This window comes from Tauraco erythrolophus, chromosome 6 (genome assembly GCF_009769465.1).
Source record: "Tauraco erythrolophus isolate bTauEry1 chromosome 6, bTauEry1.pri, whole genome shotgun sequence".
In the NCBI taxonomy this organism is placed as follows: Eukaryota; Metazoa; Chordata; class Aves; order Musophagiformes; family Musophagidae; genus Tauraco; species Tauraco erythrolophus.
In genome coordinates, this window is record NC_141470.1 from 66,997,338 (window position 1) to 67,021,906 (window position 24,569).

The 24,569-nt window shown below is 40.8% G+C and overlaps 1 protein-coding gene across 5 annotated transcripts in view; it reads right to left on the reverse strand.

Moving 5' to 3' along the window:
- MNAT1 (MNAT1 component of CDK activating kinase) overlaps positions 1–24,569 on the reverse strand; it is a 131,809-nt gene that overhangs the window by 75,131 nt on the left and 32,109 nt on the right. For all 5 annotated transcript variants that reach the window (XR_015222196.1, XM_086612718.1, XM_086612714.1 and 2 more), the window contains exons 2-5: positions 17,810–17,962; positions 16,023–16,096; positions 7,315–7,418; positions 1,740–1,880 (exon numbers count right to left, since the gene is read on the reverse strand). Coding sequence is in view for 4 of the 5 variants with exons in the window: in XM_086612718.1 (XP_086468844.1) it covers positions 1,740–1,880; positions 7,315–7,418; positions 16,023–16,096; positions 17,810–17,962 (472 nt within the window). In the remaining variant the exon portion in view is untranslated. The remainder of the gene's footprint in view (positions 1–1,739; positions 1,881–7,314; positions 7,419–16,022; positions 16,097–17,809; positions 17,963–24,569) is intronic.

Below are 24,569 nucleotides of genomic sequence, written 5' to 3' on the forward strand. Positions count from 1 at the left end.
CTCCTGGTTTAGAAAAAGGCAGCTCTTCAGGAAACCCTGAAACTCCAGAATTGCACATCAGTGCTCTCTCTTCATGTCAGAACCTTCTGCACTGGTTCAAAGAACTCTACTTTTCCGGGAAAAGAAGAAGAGCACCTGTATCTTGAATAAGAACTGAGAATACAAAGCAGGAATTAACACTATATTAATGTGAGATAAACTGAAACAAGAGAGAAATTCTGATTCAAATCTGTCAAGCAGCTTTAAACCCCATTAACATACATACCTGCACACACGTACACATGCATACATACTTTTTTCCTCTCCTTTTTTCTGATTTCCTTCAAGGTCACACACAGACTGCTCTCACGGGTGTTAGAGCCTGTATGTCTGTAGACACACGCGTATTAAAGACAGAGATGTGAATCTTGTTTAAATGACACATTTATTGAGCTTCTCTATGCGCACACATCATCATCGCATTTCAGATGCGGAATCAGTAATAAATTCAGTCAAAGATGAATACAACTTCCAGAAGTAGTCTGGGTTTTTCTTCAGCTGTCTACACACTCAAGTGAATCCAAGCCTCATTCACTTCAAAAGGAGCAACTCATACACAAAAAGTTTGCAGTAAGAACATCACACAGTCAAGGCAAAAAAAAAAAAATCTTTTAGCAGTTTTTGAATACAAACGAACCATCTATCATTTAGGTGCTCCAACTCAAAAAGGGTGGACTAATGCTCAAATAACTCCTGAAGTTACTTCCCCTGTTCTGCACCATCTCCTCATTGCAAAGGTGGCTGAGCTCATGAAGTAGCTCCTAATTACCGTTTTGCTTCAACATACCAGATTATCAACCACTATTCAGGACTGCTTAACAAGCCACCAGTGGTTAAGAGCTCAAATTATGGCTGAACCAACTTGGTAGCTCCTCTCTACCTCTCTCACAAATTGCATGACCAGACATGCACCAAAGCAGATGCAGCTATCATCAGCTGAAGGCAAAACAAGCAGGCAGTTACACGGCCTCAGACAGGACAGACCCTCACCTACCACACATCAGGTTCAAGGTGGAGTAGTCACCATATCAGCTATGCTAATGCAAACCATCCTGGATCACGGTCAAAGCCTGTGGCTTTCGTACTGTCAATGAATTAAGTAGAAATTTAGACTTTTATGCTAGATCTTCTTCAGACATCCAGTCAAAATGTCAACTAATAAGTAAACTGTTAGAGTGGCTGGACTCACTATAGCAATTTCTGAAATATACCTCCACACATCAATTTGCAATAGAGAGAAAAGAGCTTTCAATGGAAGCTCACTAGGAAAACAAATTAACAAAAAAAAAAAATCAAAACAGGTAGAACCAGGAAAATAGCCTTCGTCAAATATCCCAAAACCTTCCACATTTTTCTTTGCTAGAATCTTATCCAGGATTACTTTTGTGTCGAAAAAGCCAAGAATGTTCTCCTAGAATTAAGTTCCAACAAGCACTGGACATTCTGGACAATGAGTCCAATTAAGTCTATGAATTCCAGAAGCACTCTTCCTCCAGTCCTTCGCTTACCAAAATCAGAGTTGATTGTAACACTGGAATGAATGATAGATGAGAGAAAGTAACACAAACCATGCAAGAGAGGGAAACAGAAAGAGGTAGATGCGTTAATTCCACACAGTTAACCATGGTAGAGACGCATGTCAATGTGCACGTTGCTTGCTCTGCTACTGAGCATTCAAAGCCTCTGGTTCTGTTACTCACCAGATCATCCAAGAGTGCCTGTTTGTTCTTCCTTTTTATTATCTGCTGTAGTTGTTCTTCTTTTTGTATGAGCAGTCGCCTTTGTTCGTTTTCCTGTCGCTCTACCTCCAAAGCTTCCTCCAGCTCTTCCTGCTCCCGCGTCTGAAATGGAAATTAGAAATCAACTCATAGGAGTCTTCCTCCTTGGGTGGACAGAACTCCCCCACAGCTCTACTGCCTAAGGACCTAGGACAGACTAAGCCACAGGAATGCAGACAAATTCTATATTTTAAGGTAGAATTCTAAGGTGATTATGATGATTGTATCTCCTCTTATTGTCCAGTGCAATGTTAGATTATTTTTTTTTCCTTGCTACTCTGCAGTAGGAAGTAACCATTTGAAACTTAGCTCTTAAAATGTTAGAGGATGACAATGGGTTTTCCTTACATCTTCACTCTAAAATGAAGGAACTTCTCTTCACTTCCACACATCCTACTTCTCAACTGATGTAAGTGGGTGACTGAAAATATAATCTCACAATACTGTTCCTGATCACTCGCCCAATCAGCTGCATCTTGTGTGCTAAGTACACTGTGTGCTTATCAGAAATTAAAAATATGTGAATATTAATAAAGAAGCTTGTAAAGGTTAAAACATATTTAAGTATGAAGTGTAAAAAAGTCACATTCCCAGAAAATGAGGAATTTTTCCTATAACTTCAATTGAAGTCATATGCCACAAGAGAAGGAAAAAAAAAAAAAAGAATTAAGTAGTACATAGTGACAAGTTTTTGTTTCAGGATTTACTTCTTGGGAAGTCTTTTTTTAATCTATAAACTATTAAGCCATCTGTAAGTAAAAATCATAGTGGAAGAAGAGCGCTCAAAGGGGGGGGTGTGGAATTACAGCTAAACAACATTATGCAGAAGAGGGAATCAAAAGAACATTAGGTTGGTGGTAAGAAGGTATAGGACAACAAGATACAGAAAACACTTTCCACATCTTCCCCACCAAAAATACTGAAACAAAGGGAGATTCAGTAAACACACAGAGATGATTAAAATTTTATAAATCTTAAATGGATGGTTAATCCATGGAAACAGTTTCAGCAAAACATTATTGCAGCCCAGAGCTTAGTAAAATCTGTTCCTGTAACAAAAAGCCCTAAAGTTACACAGTAAAGCATCGTGATCTGATATATGCCAGAATACGCTGAAAACCATCCCTTAGAGGCAAATCAAGCCAACGGGGCCCAGTGGAGGCCCATTTACTCCTGGATGCAAGAGCTGACAGAGCTCATCCCCCACCACCGAGCCAACAGAAGCTGCTTTCGTTTTGTAACTAGTAGTGACACTGGTAAAGAACTGGTCATCAATCAGTGACCACCTGAAACTGGATTCTCTTTGCATTTAATGAAGGCAAACAAACAGAAAAATCCCCAAGTTGCTGGAGGAGGTTATTCCTAAGAATCAAGGGATCTAGTTAGTTCAGTCAACAGAACTGAAGAGCTCAGGGTCTTTAGGACATTCCAAGCCTCTTCCACATTTATGTCTAGAGACTGCCTGGGATTTGCACTTAAATATAAGAGAACTTCTAGTGAAGTGCTGGCAGATCTGGTCTTAAGAACCAGCCCAGGAAAATTATAATCAGAAATAAGTAAACTGGTCAAAGAAAGCGTATGCCCCCTGATGAACACAACTGGCAAACTGCTAATAACTGACGAGGAGAAGGCTGAGGTACTCAACATTTTTGCCTCTGTCTTCACTGGGAACCTCACTTCCCACAACTCTAGAGTGGATGAACGGCAAGACAGGGACTGGAGGACCAAAGTCCCTCCCACTCTCTCTCACTGGTTTGTGATCACCTGAGGAATCTGAATATACGTTAGTCTGTGGGACGTAACGAGATGCATCCCAGAGTCCTGAAGGAATTGGCTGATGCAGTTGCCAAGCCGCTCTCCATGATATTTGAAAATTCATGAGTCAGGTAAAATTCCTGGTGACTAGAAAAAGGGAAAAATTGCATGCAGTTTTAAAAAGGGTAGAAAGGAGGATTCTGGGAACCACCAAGCTGTCAGCCTCACCTCTGAGCCTGGGAAGATCATGGAACAGATCCTCCTAGAAGCTATGCTAAGGCACATGGAGAACAGGGAGGTGACTCCAGACAGCCAGCATGGCTTCACTAAGGGCAAGTCTTGCCTGACCAATCTAGTGGCCCTCTATGATGGAGTGACTACATTAGTGGAAAAGGGAAGAGCTACAGATGTCATCTATCCAGAATTCTTTAAGGCCTTTGATACAGTCATTCACAACATCCTTCTCTCTAAATTGGAGAGACGTGGATTTGATGGTTGGACTGCTCCATGGATGAGGAATTGGTTGGATGGTGTTATCCAGAGGATAGTGGTCAACAGTTCAATGTCCAGATGGACGTCATCGACAAACGTGGACCCTCAGGGATCTGTCTTGGAACAGTTTAATATCTTTATCAATGACATAGTGGGATCAAGTGCACCCTCAGCAAGTTTAGAGACAAGACCAAGCTGAGTGGTGTGGTTGACACACTGGAGGGAAGGGATGCCATTCAGAGGGACCTGGTCAACCTTGAGAAGTGGGTCCGTTTGAATCTCATGAGGTTCAACAATGACAAGTGCAAGGTCCTGCACATGGGTCAGGGCAATCCCTGGTATCAATACAGGCTGGGGGACAAAGGGATTGAGAGCAGCCCTGACGAGAAGGACATGGAGGTGTTGGTTGATCAGGAGCTCAACAGGAGCCGGCAATGTGCGCTCACAGCCCAGAAAGCCAACCTTATCCTGGGCTGCATGGCCAGCAGGTCAAGGGAGGTTATTCTGCCCCTCTACTCTGCTCTCATGAGATCCCACCTGGAGTACTGAGTTCAGTTCTGGGGCCTTCAACATAAAGACACGGAGCTGTTGGATGAAGTCCAGAGGAGGGCCAAAAAAATGCTCAGAGGGATGAAACACCTCTCCTGTGAAGACAGGCTGAGAGAGTTGGGGTTGTTCAGCCTGAAGAAGAGAAGGCTCCGGGGAGACCTTCTAGAAGCCTTCCAGTACTTAAACGGGACTTATAAGAAAGCTAGGGACAGACTTTTCAGCAGGGCCCTTTAGGACAGGACAAGGGGTAATTGTTTTAAACTAAAAGAGAATAGATTTAGACTAGATGTAAAAAGAAATTTTTTACGATGAGAGTGGTGAAACACTGACGCAGGTTGCCCAGAGAGATGGTTGATGTCCCATCCCTGGAAACATTCAAGGTCAGGTTGGATGGGGCTCTGAGCAACCTGATATAGTTGAAGATGTCCCTGCTGGTTGCAGGGGGGTTGGACTAGAAGACCTTTAAAGGCCCCTTCCAACTCAAACCATTCTATGATATAAAAAACAATTTATAATGACAAGAATCACTTCTCCAAGAGTTCCTCACCTTTTTATCCAAACCCCTCTACTTAAACTTTTTCTCTGCATGGTCTTGCATCAAATCTACAGATCCAACAGATGGGTTAGTACATGAGTAGCAAGGTCATTAGGAACTGGCTACAGAGGTGAAAAATATGGCTTGTATTGAGAGAAGAACAAGCAGTTATTCAAATCCTGAGGTGACTGGTTCAGTAATCTAATATTTTCATTTGTAAGAAATAATGACATACTCACGAGGACAGAAGTACCAGAAGTGAGATGAAAATAATTTACAAGGCCGCAGATTTGGAGACGTTAATTCATCAGTTAGAAACTAAGGAGGAGAAAACATAACACACTACTTGACCACTACTGATTTGGAACCTCCCATATGACAGTGCTACCAGAGAAGAACCGTCTTAGGATCATGTATGTCAATGTATTTCCAGTAGAGACGGGAAAACAGTGTTCTTTCGTAAGAGGCTGTTAAGATCTCACCTACAATACTCCATTCAATTCTGGTCCCTTCTGCTTGCCAAACACAAATTCAAACTGGAACAGGCAAAGGGTAACAAAAACACCAAGAGGGACAGAAAAAAATCCGTATTCCTCAGAAGCAAACTATTACAGTGGGCAGAAAAATTGTCAGTCAGACAATGCCAGTCATTGTCCCACCATAAGAAGTTTAGGAGAGAAATTAGGACACCTTTTAACATTTACGGAGTAAAGAAGTTCCAAAACCTGTCAAAAAGAGCTAGAGAGAGAAAGCAACCTTTTAGCTTTCGGGAGAGGGGTAAATTTATGAGCACGATCATGCAGTTTTTGTAACAGCGACTGCTTCAAGTCTATTACTATGTTTCAAATGTTGAAAAAGAAATAAAAAAGAAATGTCTCCAGATCTCCAGTAAGTCTGGACTCACGCAGGCTTGCACAGCTTCCACCAGACAGCCTCTAGCACAGCAAGACCATGCAGTACAGAAAACAGAAGGCCCAGGGGGCTTGGGTGGGTACAGAGTACTACTGTGCCACTCGATACGATCACACAGCTAGCGCACGGGCTGCCTGCAAGTCACGTACGTGAAGGGAAGGTGGGCTGCAGGCAGAGCACGCTGTTCCCGTGGTGACCCTAGAGGTTGCACCTACACTGTAAAACAAGACGTGAAGCCAAAGATTTGGCAGGTCTCTTCAAGCTCTGAAGCAGAGGATATTGCACAGTGTCAGAGACAGGATAACAGATCAGAAATGGACCCCTAGGGAAATTTCCTTGCCTTTAAAAGGAAGAGGTTCAAACAAACATTTTTCAGATTCCAATCTCCTCCTGTGAAATCCTAGAGCTAAAGAAATCACTGGGAGTTTTGCTACAGACTTCAGGGGAGTGAGGATTTCACCCCTACTGATTTGAAAGTAAGTCCTTAGTGCAAATGGAATAGAACAAAACCTTGTTATGTCACACTCTGGGCAGACATTTTCCTTCAAGAACCGATAACAATGTGTATTTTTATACTGAAAAAATATTTAACAGATTAAACTTTTCTTACAGAAAGAAATGCTTGCAAGTTTATTTTTAAAGAACAAAATTATATCTGAGTTGTATTTTAAATGAATAAATCTTCAAAGAACCATGTGTTTTGCATACAGATCATGTATACAATACTCCTGATGTTATTGTTATCAGCTCTTGAACAAAAGTTTTAATGTTTATTTCAACGTCTTTCATTTTAAATTTTGCATAAACCAGACCTGTGCTTTCCCTCAATTTTACAGCTCTCTCTTGGGAGCTTCATAATGTCTGTGTCTGGATTCCTTTTTTTCTTCCGATGAGAAAGGAATAATTCCCCTGGTATAGGAATGAACTTGGTCTCTCCTGGATATTGTCCAACGACGCTGCCAGCACACATGCAGTGGTGATGTATCAAACGCAGACGTTAGTGCCTCTCCCTCTCTTTAAGCTCTTCCCAAAATAAAGCATAACTACATTTCAACTATCGATTTAACCTCTTTAAGCAGCACTAAATATCAGTATCACAGAATACTGGCATATTACAGTTTTTGAACACAAAGTGAAAGCTGCATAGTGCCTTCAGCTTTGAATTGTTTTTAAGACATTACAGGAAGTACTCTACTTCGAGAATTCTTTAACTAATGAAATAAAAACTGTAGGGGGGAGGAGAAGTTAACTAACCAGTTTTATCTTATTTTTCTGAATGACTTCTTTGTTATCCTTCTGGTACAGCTCCATTTTCCTTTTAGTGTTCTCCAAATCCACATTGTTGGTCAAGTTAAATACTGCATAAATGTTACAAAGAAAGAAAGTAAAAGCATTAGGTTGGCATGCATGACTATGACAAAGAAATACTACTCTTATGTTCTCTACCCCTTCTAGCACCAGATATAAACATCGCAATAACAGAATTTATTTAAATATGCCCTGTCAAGTAATACAATCTGCTAAATCACTGCAACCTTCAACGGAAGTCAGCAGAGTTCCTTTAGGTTTATACATCTGTAGGAGATGAAAATTTGAGCCTTGCATCCTGTTTTTTGATATTGATAATACACATAAATAATCATAATATTATTTGTAAAACATTGACCTTTTGAAGTAGCAGTACAGCTAACACAGTGACTCATGTAAAATTAAACTAAACACATATTAAGACACGGTTAGAAATAAAGTCATTCCATTTCATAAGATTATCTAAGACACAATGACTATAAGGACTGTTCAAATTCTCAGGTACACAAGAAATTTTCATATTACTTGATAACTTAAAAGGCATCAATGTACAATTAACTTTATTATGAGGAATCTGTAAATGCATGCAGATTAATGGGTTAAACAACATTCTACTGATGCCTCTCGATAGTGACAGACTATAGCTCACGCAATCATGAATAAGCACGGTTGGCCAGCAAGCTCTGCAGTTTAGCATGACATTCCCCAATTATCTACACATGGCACAGACAATACCTCAAGAAATTTAACAGTTTCTATAATCAACAGCTTGAAAGATGTAGATGGCTTGGATGATTTGGAATTTGATATAAGCCTTTCACCTCTAGGTCACTGGTTCAATTGCGGGTCAAGTGAATTCCAACTGAAAGTCACTATCACTGGGAAGTCGCTTAGAGAGCACCATCCAGAGTGGATGCTGGGCTCATGCCCACGGCCTTAAAGCTGTTGAAGATTGCCAACGTACAGCACTCAAAGCCTCAAAGAGCTTTGTCACGTGGCTACAGTAAATTTACATGAGCAGCGGAGAAATTTGCACTGCCATTGCTAAATCCTTCGTAAGGAAACAACGGCACAGCAACTGCGCTAAGTCAAACCCTAAGGAAGGGAAGCAGAAACACCAGCACAAAACTTGGAAGCTTTACTTTAGTTTTCTCCTCCTAGGTTCTCAAGTGATTGGGTCAAATGAACCCTGGGCACACACAGCACTGCCAAATCATTTGTATAAGTAAGGCTGCTAGAGAGAAATAGAAGGAAGAAGCACAAAGTCTGTGCTGTTACTCATCAGAACAGCACATGTTTGTTTGGTAAAGATTACATCCCTTCTTTCATCTTCTCCACGGGTAACATGGCAGAAATGAGCTTTTAAGAGGGTTCTAGGTAAGACAAACCATGAGTAGCCTAGACTGGCAAACCAGTTGAGTGTAACAAAGGAAACAGCAAGAAATCAAAGCAGGGAGCAAACGGGTGGGGGGAGAAAACAGGGAAGGTCCAAAATGCTAGATTTGTGGGATATGGCTCAGTTCTACAAACCCAGCTGTACAGCAGCTCACTACTGCCAAGAAGAGGCAGTCCTACTCTTACGTCCCTCTTCCCAGCAATAGGTCTCATCCCTTCCCCTGCTCCACCTCCAGAACTCCCTGGATGCTTTGCAGTGTGCACAGAAACCCTCCAGTAATCTGAACTGGCTCAACAAAGGGGCCAGACAGGTGCCAGAGGTGGTACTAGGGAAGTAAGAGAAATGTACACATGGCAATAGAAATACTCTCTTTCCAGGAGTACTGAACCACCACATCATCCTACTCTTATCAAAAGTATTCAGTCATTCCTTGAACTGCAACAAAAAGGGCTAGGCAAGACTCAGCCGAAGAAACTCCTAACCTTAAACAAATAAACAAAATGTTCTTTTCCAAATAACGCACAATATCAAGAGGACGGACATTTTAATTCAGTGTTGCTCCTAAATCAGCAGAACCCTTCCATCCCCACCCCACCATCCCCACTTCAGAACTGATCTGAGATCCAGGCTGGTTTTGCATTCAATTGATATTCAAAACCTGGGTTCCATTTCCAACTTTACCACCACTCCTGGGCAGATTATTTGGCCTCTATACTGGAGGTCTCCCACCTGTAAGAGCAAGAAGCATGGGAATAAAGCTTCCCTTCTCCTGTATATAGTCTGTTGTCTCTTCTTACCATAGCTACATGCAGCACCCATCTCTGTTGTCTGGCTCATCTCAGGTGGAACTTCTGGGCATTGCTATAACCCAAACAAGCCATTCGAGTTCAGCTCCCTGGTTTTTGGAAGCAAGATACCCATTTCAAATGTATTTTATTTTTTTTCTCTCCAAAAAGCATAAAAGCATTTTCTAATTGCAAAAAAACATACACTTTCCAGCTATAGCAACATTTCCTTAGAAAAATACATTATTTTACTCTAAATTTTTAGTATTTTAATGGAGTTTGACCTCCAACTTTCCAGCCTACGGTTCCCAGCTGACAAGCAGCTTAATATTTGAGTATTATGGCAGAGAAGAATTGTCATGTGAAAACGCTGGCATACAATCAGATCCGGGCTCTGCAATGACAGCAGCTGCATGGGAATGTCAGCACTTCCTACAACTTAAATCCACACACCAGATCTCTAAACTCCTCAATGACGACACAAGAAAGAAATAGCATATGAGACATGCTGTGCTAGCAGGATGCCCAGATGCCACCTTCAGGTGCAAGAGGAGGAGCAAGATGAGATGCCAAATGCCTTTAGGCTCCTGAACTTCTTGGGTATTTCTCTAAAAATAATCCAGCAATAAGATGATGATCTGGGTTTTGCAACCATTGCTGCTTGAAACATTCAGGGGCTTTCTTCTCCTTTCTCAGTTATCTTTAATAGTTCAACTAGTCACAACCTGGGTTCGTAAACCAGAAAACATATTTATAACTCATACGGGGAGCACAGGCAAATTTTAGACATATGCAGATGCCTGCCTTTATTTAGAGATTATTTTGCTACCTGATGTGAAGTAAGATTTCCACGTAAGAGAGATGTATCTGCATCAATGTTTAAAAAAAATCTTCAATATCCACCTGCATAGCCACCTTAAACGCCCACTGCTCTGCTCACAGCAAAGTGAAAGATGGTTTATTTCCCCTTCTGTTTTCCTGCTGTGGCTGAAACCAAACCACAGGTAAAACCCTCTCAGTAGTCAGATCTGCTCAAATCATGCTGATTCTGCTCTGTCAGTCTTACCCTACTCTGCCACTTGAGGATATGGTAGGACACCAGCAATCAGAAAGATTCATTCTTCCAGCACCCTCAAAGACCAGAGCAGATTTCTCCCACTGAATATTGATTCATAGTTATTGAAGAGGAATATTATCTTGGTTTTAAGCATCTGCTCCTCAACACTAAGTTGTCCACGTCTCAAGACTTAAAATACTCAAGAGCTAAATTTTCTTGCAACGGTGTTAAGATCTGGATGTCCCTGTATCAACATCAGTGTCAATAATTGCCCTTTAATAAATGAAGAGAGTATCTTCCCTTCTAGCAGCAAAACAAACTATGCTTTTTGACAGTGCATGGATATCAGTGGCCAACCAGCAGGCCAAAACACCTTCCAACATATTTTCTAATAAAACACCTTCCAACATATTTTCTAATACATTTTTCATGAGCTTCAAATGTCTTTTCATCAATATGCAGAGAATGCAAACTCTTGCCATTGTATCCTCACAATTACAGTTGACGAGTCCATTTAATTACGAGATTATTTCTCTTTTCCCTCAACATCTTACCTTTTACATAGCTAGGACTATGCAGCATTGTTTTTTATTTGGTCTACTTTTGGTTTTGCCAGAAATTTATCTTAAATATAATTCTTCCAAATGTTCCCTTCAACAAGTTATAAAACTAGAAGAACCAGAAAGAGTTAAAAAAAACTAACTCATATGCTACATCTACCCTGAAAAAATATTGTTATAGATCTGAACATGACTGGCAAAGCAGATGGCAAGTTTGAAAAGGTTTTAAAGAGAAGCCAGACTTATTTTTGTCCATGTTGAAATATAGCATAAGCCGATATAAGAGGCCTGAAACCCTTCAGGGAAAAGAAACAGAAGCTGTTTTGTATGCAACAATTATTTATCTACTTATCCATCTCACATTGGTTGGTTTATAAAATGACTTGCCTTGAGACATCTGTTGAAGTACAACAGGAAGACTATTGTGTTTTTCTGAAACGTTTCATTCTATTCAGGTAAAACTCCCTACTTCTGAAATTCAGCCTCTACAGGGAGACTTTCACTGCTTTTCAAAACAAAAACATTTATTATGCAATTCTACAACAAATGGAAGAGTATTTTCCTAGTTATAAAAAAGAAAATGAGACAAAATTTGAATTGTATGGCGCATTAATTTGTCCAGAGATGCAGCAGTATAAATGAATGTCACTCCACTGCAGGACTTTAAGACTATCAAAAATCTCCCTGTTTTAGTCTGAAACACTGCAAATTATCTGAGACTTCTCCTCCTAGTTCCTTAAGAGACAGTACTTTTATCGTGTAAAAAATATTTGCTATTCTAATTGTAGGATAATTCTCTCTGGCAAGACAGCAGATGATTAATGCTGCTGACAGTGTTTGATCTGCATTGCTGGTATGAGCCAGCTGAAAATTTAAAAATCGGTAGTATTACTTTGTTATACACAATATTCCTCCCACTCTACTGCAAACAACTCCTTAATGACCATCTTCATAAATCGCCAGCTAGAGATCAGGAATGGCAGAAGAGCAACTGCTTTGGGCACAGCACTATGAAGGGAGAGGCAACCACATCCTCCATCTGCCCAGGGAGTCCAAAGGTACTGTGGCACCTTCTGTTGGTGCTTTCAATGCCTGCTTCCCTTACTTTTAAGAGGGGTAGGACAGAGGTAAGGAGGAGAAAAGATGGAATAGATTTTAACAGGTCCCTTCCAACCAGTGTTTCTGTGGTTATAACAAAATAATTATCAGAAACAAAAGAAAACCCACAGCTAAGCCAGAAAAATCTAGTTAGGTATTAATCCTGTTTATCCTCAGTTGTCTTTTATTGGGTGAATAATCTTCCAGAAAAACACCCTAGCATAGTAATAAATGATTGAAATTATTCAGCCCCATCGGTCTAAGAAAGATCATTTTGGCTGGAACGGTGTGGTACTGAAATCTTTGTTCAGATGAGATGATTGAAATAGATCTTTGATAAAGCTGCCCAATTTCCAGCTGGATTATTCCCATTGTCAGGACCAGCACTGCCATCTTCCTCCATACACACAGAGGTAAAAAAAAAAAACAAACAAAAAAACCCAAAACACATAAAAAAAAAACCACGCACAAAACAATAAACAACATAACCCACAAGTGATCACAGATGCAAAATCCTTTCTATCCAAAGATAGCTTTTGAGATAAACATTCTGAGCCAGACAAGTCACCAGGCAGCTGGTATTGCATAAAGTCTTAGAGGAGTAATGAGATACAGGAATCCAAAGGGCACAAATACAGTAGCCTCCTTCCAAGTTCAAGGTACTGAATGTTTTTAAAAAGTAATAATTACTAGTAACAATTGTGTTGCGGTAACGCCTAGAGGCCTCATTCAGGTGTCAGGAGAATGGTGCCAGGTAGTGTGCATACACGAGCTAGGAGGCAGGCCCTGCTCTGGAGAGCTTATACACTGGGTTTGGAAAAACTGGCTACAGAGATAGTCACAGGAAGGAGAAAACCCTGGGGGGGGGAGGAGAAGGAAAAAACCCTGGCGGAAGAGCAAGCAAAATCAGCATGAATTCTAGAGACTGTAACTTGTTGCAACACTCTAAGGTTTAACCTTGCCCCTCTCATATGGGCATAGACTTGACTTACACCAATAGATGTTGGCCGTGCCCGTTCCCAAAGGCAGGTTTTAACCCTTTCACTTTCTTTTTCTTTCTAGTGTTAATGATGACAAACTGTGTTTACAATGTTCTCAAATTGTCCAATGGATTTCTCTTCTAGGGAAAACTTGTTTTAAAATGTGGTTTCTATTTAAAGCCTTGTATAACACATTTTAGCCCAAAGCATTATTTAGCAGCTACATTCTAAACCACTTCAAAAATGTGGTTTTTATAATAGAACTCCTAAGAGGTGACTACCCTAATGTTTGCTTGACCTTCCTCTCTCACACTTCTGCTGTACCACCCAACTCTTTCCTTTAAATCAAAAAAGTCTGTAGCTTTAACAATCCTGATATGAAGATAGAAAATGTGTTTCAAGTGAGGTCATATATCCTATCAATGGAATAAGACAGTGCAATTTCTGCAAATTTTGGAGCTGACCTACCTGAATCATGAAGAAACTATCAGAATTGTGCCAGGGTCACAGGAAGTATACTTGTACAGGATGCTTACGTTTTGTTTCCACCAAACAACTACTGCATGTAATCCCCCCAACGACTTAGAAAACAAAACCTACCAGCAAAAAGAAAACAGAGTAAAGCTGCACTTCAACCCTTCCACAAAAAAACTGAAAATCTGGGGCAGGGGCAGAAAGGGGAAATCCAGTTCTCTGGCTTCCTGGCTTCCTAACCCAGAAGCTTGAACGACCACCACCAGCTACTGTCAACCTGCTCTATGTTGGTTCCACAAGGCAAAACTTTGCACTGCACGACTACACCCTTTCCTTCCCGTCTTGCAGCCTGGTTTTTCACATGCACAAAGGAGCAGGGAATTCACGTACACCGAAACATGAAATAACTACTCTCGGTAGTAAAACATGAAGTAACCATACAGAGTTGAAGACACCTTTAACACATGGTTCAGCCACGCCACAACACCCACAGCAAAAAGACTGGAAAAAGTCACACTATCCCTATGCACCAGCTAACTTTCAGTTGGAGAACTCTGCCCAGGAGAACAGGCAGGGAAGGTTTTAGGGAGAGCAAGATGCGCGCAATGAGCTTTGTCACCAGGGAAAGGAGAATCTTTCCCAAGGCGGAGTTCTCAAATCTAACACATCCTCCAGCTTCTGGATCTGCCTGATGTGAGTAGATCATAAACGACCCCTTTTGATGGTGAAAATTAACATCCTTCTGACTGCACCCCTTCTTTCCTCTCATCACATTGGCTGCTACATGAAGAAACTAGGAGGTAATCGGACTTCCTACTCCTTTCAGGATTTTAGTTGTCCCTTTCAGACAACTAACTCCAATTCCTAATGAATCTATCTATGGAGCTTCTTCCTTATGCATTTGCAGGGCCGGCACAATTTTTGGCAAACTCGCTCTTCTTCAAAAGGTTATAAAGATCAGCTGTGATTTCTACTGCTTCTAAACCAAGTTACCAGTGCAAGTTCTAGAACCACTTGAAATTTAACAACCTAATCCCAAGAGCTGCAGGATCACAACATTCTGCACAAATTGATGAGGTTAAGGCAATTTCAGGCACAACTTCGACTCCCTTGTTTCAGATGCTAAAAACCCCTGCAACAACAGTAAGTGGGAAACCTACATTTAATGCTACATAAATAAAAAGCAGTTTTCCTTTCCATGAGCACACAGATTCTTCCAGGATCCTCTGGCTAAGATGCAATCATTCTTTCTGCTCATTCCCTTCTTCCCCCACACCATCCAAAAAAATACAGAAACAGAACTACACCCACATCATCTTCTCCAGATATGTGGACCCGTACAAGTGTGCCTGGTATTTTCCAGCCACACGATTTAGGTCTTCAGTGTCAGCCTTCTGATGCCAATGAAAACATGACACATTACTCACAGCAGTAAGTGTACTGGATACATTTCTACAAAACACCACAGTGCAAAGAGGAGCAAGGGCTCCTTTGAGAAACCAAAGGGGAGTGGCATCTCCATGTTTTCCTTCAAATCACATTCACTGCCCCTTTTGCATGTTCTAAGCCACCTTCTTCCTCCACGACAAAGAAAGAAAAGTCTCAGAAGCTCATAAAACCCAAGAAACAAACCATTTAGGAGTCACTCCTTTGAACACGTCCTTGTTTTTCTAAGCAAAATCCATCACTCTGCCATAAATCACTAGTCACCCTAACTAAGAAGAAAATAAACTCTGTTGATAACATAGCCCCTTCCCCAAAGGGCAAAGTTCTGCTTCAGCTAATCCAAAGAGAAAGAAATCAACGTCTGTTCCTAAACCTGCTCCTTCTGCACAGCAACATAAAATGCTACCACAGTGGTATGTAAGGTCATCGGCTTCAAAGCAGCTTCAACTACTGTACTTGCAGAAGCAAAACGATGAAAGACACCATATGGCTTTTGTCATGGTAGATAAAGCTAATAGAGGCATATAGTGAAAATTTCAGTTTCTCCTCTCTTTGTTTAATCTTTCCCAGTGCAGCACCGACAGTCCCCTGCAAGCCTTTCTTTTCCAGCTATAAAGCTTCCTCTTTGAATCACGTACTTTTCTTTGGCAGATAAAGTGTTTCACTCAACCATGTCCTATAGTTCAGCAAATACAATTATAAACGTACAGAAAAAAGGAATTAGATAAACATTTGATACTATGATAAATCCTATTACAGAAACTCAACTGAGACATTCTCATAGGCAGCTGAGTCAGAAGATAAAAGCCTATGGTCTCAGGAGCACAGCACAACAAAAATGCAAGCATTAAGACTTACCAATTTCTTCTATTTCTTCCAGGAAATTATTATATTCACTTAGACTGGGAAAGTCATCCTCTCTTTTATTGTATCTTTGAGAGAAGAGAAACAAGTATTTATGTAACACACAGAGATGCAGTTTCAATTCCACACGGCTCTTGCTGCAGGCATATTAAGCAGTGACCTCGTTTTATCAGCTATATGCTTTGGGGCTCCCACAACGGACCAACACATAGAACCTTTAAAAGGAGACAGAAGTGCTTGGTTCCAAGGAAAGGAGCCAGCCTGGCATAAATCGGTGCTACCGTTGCCTACTGTTTGCCAATACCTGTAACCCTGGAAAAGGAAAACAGGAGCACAGAGGCTAGGATATAGTAACTCCAAGCCAGCCCTTCAGTATGAGAAGCACATTAACAAAGGCAGAGACAACAGTAACACCCACAAGAAAAGCTTTTCTAGAAGTATCAGAAAAGGGAGTTTGGCTTTGTACCAACACCACAAAGCATATGTCAGCAGCTAATTGAAAATGCTACACAATTACCTTATATCAATAGACATTCCAAAATTCATTTATGTGACTCCTGATAGCTGGAAAAAGTAAAAATATGAAAGGAAGACTGGCCAGAACATGGACAGCCTCTGAAAGTCAAGACACGCAGCCTCTCTTCCCAAGAAAATATAAAGCTGAGATTCTGCCTGCTCTGTGGACCAAGACACATGACATCAAGGAGTATGAAAATCTAGTCCTGAGAACTCGGGCCAAATTCCAATTTGGGGACATTTTTTCTGCCCACTAAAATCTAATCTGGCAAACCTAAGTGGGCCAAGCATTTTACGTTTTTTGCTCTCACTACACTTCATTCGGTGGTTAGTCAACTAAGCGGACTTCGTTCCAGTTTGACTTTTGTTAACTTCAGTAGACTTTATAATCAAACATCAAAATTACTACTACTTCTCACATCAACATCTTGCTGTTCAACGACTCAATTTCCTCACATTTCAGCAACATCATATGATTCATTTAGTTTTGTACTAAGTCTTAGGTAAAGGCTGCCAAGTTTAAAATTTACCTGTATGTTTATTTTTGCACAGACAACTCTCTACAGGTTTGTTACATTCCATCAGACCCTCTTCTACCAAAACATCAGCTGGCTCACTTGTTTTCCTTATAAAATGTTTCTTGGGCACAAGGAGTGAGAAGCAATTTTAAACCTCATTTATCTCAATTCCAAGAGCTCTCCAATCTGCATGACAGACTAGTAACAAAAGGCTTGTAAGGAAGCATTTCCACTAACAATTGCTGTGTGAAGTAGAAAACAATGTGAAAACAGCTTCTTTTTTGTCCATTTTTATTTTGAAGAGAACTGGCCTTCAACTCTCAGAACAGGTCCCCATGGAACAAAACAATCAAGGTCCTATTTCTTGCTCCACTCCCATGTTCACCTCCCAGAGGGAAAGCTGCTGTAGTCCTCAATATCTAATCATCTCCATCTAGGAGGCAAGTCTTTGCCAAAGGAGGCCACATAGAAACACCCAATATTTTCTAATGCTAAGCAGGAATCCCTCAAGGCTAAATTGAGAATTCAGCCCTCAGTTGTTGCATAAAATCAGATTCTCTGAAATCCCTCCACAGTAAATGGAGTCAAGTTTTACTGGTTATCACATTAAAATTTAAAGAATTTAAAAAAAAAAATTAAAATTAAAAAAAATATCTCCTCTGTACTACTGGAGGGGTAAGTCAATTTTTTAAAGCGGTGATCCATGAAATACATCCACCTTCTGTTCTTTTAACTGGTGACACTCACATTTTCAGCACTTTCTTCCGAATTTCCACTTCTTTGTCGACAGCAGGATCCTCAAAGAGCTGTACCCTGAAGTTACTCTTCCGCAGGGGGGTATCACACTCCTGGCAATTCCCAGCCCCTCTCACAAACAGCAGTTCCACACAGCTCTCACATCTGCAGGAGAAAAGAAGGAGTATAAAGGTAGATACATGTTAAACAGTAACTGACACACAGGACTGTCCCTTTCGTTGTCTACACACACCCTGTAAGTACACAGTGCTTCTCCCCCTGATCTTACTATTTCTTCAGCATCCAACAGTGGCCAGGAGGCAAGGGCTCTCCACCATGGCTGAGCACACACGCATTTATTCTCCCTGCCCAACCAACTCGGCCTCTTTGCCGAGACTGAAAGTTTAACCCAAACACAACGATGGGCTCTGTATCAGGGGAAGCTTCTTTATTGGCACTATCAAACTCACGTCGCGTGGCTCAGACTGCAATGTCCTTATTTACTCTGAGCACTACCTTGCTGCGCGAAAAGCCACGTTTGTTTTCTTGATGCCATTCACAGGGCAAGGTACTATTCAGCACAAGCAGGGATACAAACTTTGCCTGCAGCCTTCCAAGTATCTGCCAGTACTACCATGGAGGAACTGCTACAACAAACCTGAGCTAAACTCCAGCCCAACAAGGCTAAAAGAATTGAAACACCATTTTAATGAGCAACTAGCATGATGCAGCTCTCCTGTGCCTTCTGTTTAATACTTTTAAAATTACACATAAAATATACTTTGCACAGAAACAAACCAAAAATACCTTTCTGGTTTTATTTCTTTTGTCTTAATGGAGATTTCAGATTTTAACAAGATGCTTGCTGACCAGTCAGTTGGCATTTAATGAAGGAAGAGCACACAACAAGAAAATCAATTTTTAAAAAAGTACTTGGGTACTAATAATGTGCAAATTTCTAGCAGAGGACACCACCTGCTGCAGTCATTTCCAACTGCTGGGGAGGCAAGGGGGTGTCTATTTATAGCTTAGCTATATTGAAGCCAAAACAGTTGCACACTAAGGGCTAAGCTGTGTTGTACCTTCACAAACCCAGCACAAAAGCTAAATAAGTTAAGAGAAACAATACTGACCTGGTTGCGAAGGACCTTAAACAAAACTTCCACTCTGCTGACCTAACCCCAACTAGACTGGTTCCAGTACTTACAGAGGCAGAGCTGCCTAGAACCAGCCAGTTTTACCCAGCTTCTGTTTTCAAGGTTAGAAAGCACAAAGCAAACACAATTGTGTCTTACGATTAAAAAAAAAAAAAAAAGCAATTTTTTTGTTGTTTTGTTAACACAAGTAGAACTACGGTTTCAAAACACATCTTGCACAGCAGCTGCCAATGTTAAAGAGCAAACCTTGAATCTACTTGGACATTTTCCTGCTCCAGAATTCCTTTACTTAGAAAACCAGGCACATTTAAATACAATTTATCTGGGAAGGGAAAGATCAAACCTTTCAGCACGCTAGGCCTGAAATTCAGAAGTTACTGAGACATCAACTCAAGAAGTATGTTTCTTTACTAAAGTAATTTAGCTCACCACTATAGGAGAAACAACACTAACTGCAAGAGAGAAGGTATGGCAGGGAAAGGGTTTTGTCCTTCCTCTCCCAACCTGTCTGTGCATGCAGCAGCCCAGCATATAAGGACAATTTCACTGCCTCCTTCATTTTGGCAGCTCATGCTGTTTATACATCCATCTCTCTCAAAGCAGCAGCCAAAATGCAACAAAAAGGCCCTGACTACTCTTTCCTATTTTTAAGTTACAAAAAAGGGAGTGTAAAGCTACAGAATTTGGCAGGTGGATTCAAGTGCAGGTGTTTGGATTGGGTTTTTTATCATGGTGTTGCCTAAGGACCAACAGAACAGGGTCTCCATGTGCAAGGTATCAAGCATAGACAGCACAGCACCTGAAACTACTTCACTTCCCCCCACTCTCCTTCCCTAAATCAAAGACATTTCAACTTTACACAGGACTTGACTATGGAAAAAAATCTCTCCTTGGAAAAGCACTTCGTACAAGTGCTTCAATGCATTCCCAAACTGGAAGCAGTGTTTCTAAGGCTAGAAAATAGCTTTCCATACAAAAAAGATGAGTCAACACCTCACTATGGGAATCCCGTATCAGGTGATCACATTCTCACTCACTCATGCACATCCAACCTTATATTTATTCATAGATAATTCCTTCTGAATCCAAAAGGGTTTACACAGGACAAGTCAAGGGCAGACCTGGACTCTGTCCAAATCCTACCTCCTTCTCCATCTCCAGACAGATTTAATACACACGGTGAGATTCCAAGCTTACTTCCCAGCAGGTCTGTCACTCTTGCCCCCACAAACCGCAGCCGTTTTCCCAGTGACAGCAAGCATGCTTGGTCATACATTCCCACCTGATTCTTGAGGAAGGAAAGAAGCCATCTCCTGAATCCCTCTCAAACAAGTTCCTTTCGGTTTCGCTGCAGACTGCTAAAGTCAGAGCGTATGCTAACACCAGGAAGGCAGATTTCTATAAAGGTGGATTTAACAAATTATTTCATGTCTTGAAATAAAGATTGCAAAAAGTGAGATGCAAAACTTTTATCTCACATTGTAAAATTTAAAAATACAGCATGACTTTTTTTTTTTTTAAACAGGTGCAGCAATTTATGTGACTTCACCAAAGGTACCCAACCCATGTAACCGCCAGACATTCTGGGCAGCACAAGGATGTGCCGGCATCACAACATCCCACCACCACAGTTGGCATTACGGAGCTCCTTCACTGCACACAGACCACATCAATTCAGGTGATCCTTCCATTTCTTTGCAAGTCCAACTCTTCTCCGTTTGCCTTAGTGTAAGGACAGTCTGACTACGGATGCAGGACATCAATCAGTGCATCTTTTATCAGCCAACACATCACACGTGGCTTTCCTCAAACGAGCAAAGCACTGAAACACCTGCTTAACTCCCCTTCAAGTCATGGCCAAAACAGGTAGCCACATGTTTTGTTACACTGGAAGCCTTAAATCAGCAATTTTTCATATCCATATCACGTACACATACATGCTACATACATAAACTAATGATGACAAAGCATTTCATGCTTAAAAATCACTTCTATACATTTGTTCAAAACTGAATGCGTCTCAAGACAACAGCTTTACATGAGGTCTAAACAAACACTCAGGGTGTGACATTGCCAATACTCATGTTCACACCGAGGTTGTATGGTCTCCGTGATCTGTATTTTATTTCACACATTCACTAAAAAACTTTCATAACCTTTTGGATTTAAATTTGTATCCTGAGAATAGGTAATCTGGACTAAGACATCAAAAGAAAATGCCCAGGGAGCTACACAGATGCGGACAACAGGAAGGCTATTAGTAATGTCATCAACAAAAGCGATCACACCACCTGCAGGAATAATAGTCTCCTTGTCTTCCACATCAGGAAAATAACCATCAGTACACTCAATTTCCACGGACATTGGTTTGATCCGTCTTGTTCTTTCCTTTCATCCCCATGAAATACTACATAAATGCCTCAGTCTCTAAGCAGTCTAGAACAATGCTACATTTTTGAAGAAAGCAAATAATCATAGAATGGTTTGAGTTGGAAGTGACCTTCAAGATCATCTAGTTCCAAAACCTTCTGCCATGGGCAAGGACACCTTCTACTACACCAGGTTGCTCACAGCCTCATCCAACCTGGCCTTGAACACTTCCAGGGCTGGGGCATCCACAGCTCCTCTGGGCAACCTACTCCAGAGCTTCACCACCCTCATTGTAAAAAATTTCTTTCTTAGATCTAATCTAAATCTCTCCTCTTTCAGTTTAAATCCATTACCCCTTGTCCTATCACTACACGCCATTGTAAAAAGTCCCTCTCCAGCTTTCCTGTAGGCCCCCTTTAGGTACTGGAAGACTGCAATAAGATCACCCTGGAGCCTTCTCTTCTCCAGGCTGAACAGCCCCAACTCTCTCAGCCTGTCTCCATAGCAGAGGTGCTCCCAGCCCTCGGATCATCTTTGTGGCTCTTCTCTGGACCAGCTCCAACAGTTCCATGTTCTCCTTGTGTTGGAGACCCCAGAGCTGAACGCAGTATTGCAGGTGGGGTCTCAGCATCATAAAGCATCTAGATGGTTTGACACCATCAACACACAAATAGCTCTACATGCCTTCACGTCAGTGTTCAAGGACTTCAGGATTAGGATCGTACTAAAAATGCTTTTGGTACATTGCAGAAAATAAGCACAGGTTTCACTCCAGAAAACTGATAGATATTTATCCACTAAACTATGCCTACTGGAATTGAGTGTGTGTTTTGGACAAAGTATCTTCAAAGCCTAAAACGTTTGTGTCCAATCCTGCATTCCCCACACACCATGCCCCTTCATGGAGGGACGATAAGGAATCGAGCCTCTTGGACACTGAACAGATGAAAACATCCCACAACATTAGCATAGCTTGATGGTGCTGCTCACTTTTCTAGCTTGGCTGGCAAGGGAGCAAACAAAATAGAATAAAGGAAGGGCTATTTTCACAAGCAGGAGTACAACATATTCTTTCTTTTAAAATTTTAGATTCTGCTGAGCATAGCAAAAATTTGCAGGCCTTCAAATATGCAGCCATTAATCTTTTCAGGAAAAAAAATTATCTTTATGGCTTTGCTGCTGACTAGGAATATTATAGGATGAATTACTACCCTTCTTCACAAAGATTATTTTTAGTAGATATACTTATTAAACAGTATCAAATACTTAGAATCTCTAAGCCCCTCTTCAGCTTTTATAACCAAGATGTTTCTGTTATTTAAAGTAACATGCAAAACAATCCTCTCTACTATGGAAAAAACAGTTTAGATTAAAAAATAGTAATACAGCCTTCAACACATATCCAAGATCTGAACCACAAACAAATGGAACAGAAAGAATCAGCAAAAAAGATGTGTTTTCACTTGTTTCTCAATTCTCATGTCAGAGAGAAGTTTACTTACAGAAATAGAATGACTCTTGATTTATGGAGAGGGAACACTAAACACCAATGGAAAACAACACACACGTGAGAAAGCTTACAGAAAGACATCTAGATTTTTAAATCAGTGTTGCTTCTAGAAAGGTTCACAGGCTTTTTGCTTAGCTCACGTTAGTCAACTTTGTGTTCTTGCACAGAGATTCTTCAACTGCAACAAGAACGGCTCAATTTGGGGCGAGCAGCTGTCAAACCTGTTTATTTCACAACCTTCAGCACATTTAGCAAATCCTCATAACCCACAGTGGTTTCTGCTACATAGCCAGGAGTTCATCTACCCTTTGCAGTTGGCCATTGTAGGTTTATTTTCTAGGTTTGTGGACTAATAGGCAGAGCCTAGAAGGCGGGTTCTTCCTAGACTGTGCAGCAATTATGATCTCTCTGATCCAAAAAGCTAAGGGAACCGAGCAAAAGCAAATTTTTTCCCATGTTACAGGTTAGGGATCAAAAGGGGAGGAAAGAGAAAGAAGTGCAACTGAAACGACAGCTTCTGAGACCTTTGGAATAAAGTTGCTTATGAGATCAGTAGCTCCCAGATGAGTAGGGAGTTGGGGACAAAAATAAGACTTTTGCTTTTCAAATCTCGGCTTCAGGAATTCAGAAATCCTTATTCAAGTACTTGCAGAAGCAGTTGCCTATGTGTTTTGGGCCATTTCTTTCCTGTCCACCAAGTACAAGAGGGAGCTGTGAGAAGAAGATACCAATTACTTGTCCCTTCTTCCTCTGCTCATATTCTGTGAAGTCCTATCCATGAAGATTTTGCTGTTCCCACCCTGTAAGGAGACAACTTCAGAACACTCTCAGAACTTTACTTGGCCAAAAACCCACAACGGGTCTGTCTTCAAGTGGTAAATAAACAGGTCTCACAAGCAGCCCACACGCAATGTGGAGATTACAGCTCGTTATGGAAATAAGACACATCTCGGGTTTCAGACAGAAATCACAACTCTATCAATCAACAGATGAGAATTTTTAATTTTTAAACACCATTGCTAAGCTATCTTCAGTTGTCAGCAGCTCCCCTCTGTTCAGCCCACAGCAACATGCACTGCAAGACAAAGTCTCAGAGATTACTTTGCTAACATTTCATTTTCTTTAAAAAAAAAAGAAAAAAAAAGAGACTGGTACTCTGCCTATATCTGTATTATGTCAATTTTCAGCATCACCTGCCAAGCTGCCGAGCATACAATCCTTCTTTTAGACTATTTATATCTTTGGGGAAAAGGACGCAGATTTTTGTTTCACTTTTGTTCTGTCAGACAAGTTCTGCTCCATATTGTAAAAAGGAGGAGGTTAAATGAGCCCAGACATCTCAAAAATTTAGGAGACACTCAACCACAGTTAACCCTGTTTTCCTAACACCCATATACATACTCTGATACATAGAGCTGTTCATCTCAACTGCACTCATCACAAAGAAAGCAGACCAGGTAGTGGTTGAACTACAGCCTTGAATGACCTACATTTTAAGCAAAAAAAGGCATACTGAGTCAATTAATAATAAACAGAAACATTTCCAACCCCCATTGTGTTTCACCATCTCCATTACAAAACCATTTTAAGTGGCTTGGACCTGACAAGAGAGTTTGCAGCAAGCTCAAACTTAACTCACATTTATCCAGAACAGATAAGCCTTTTCTTTTTTCCGAAGGAAAAAAAAGAGAAGAACTTTTTATGGTATTAACCCTGGATAACATAGAGAAAATAT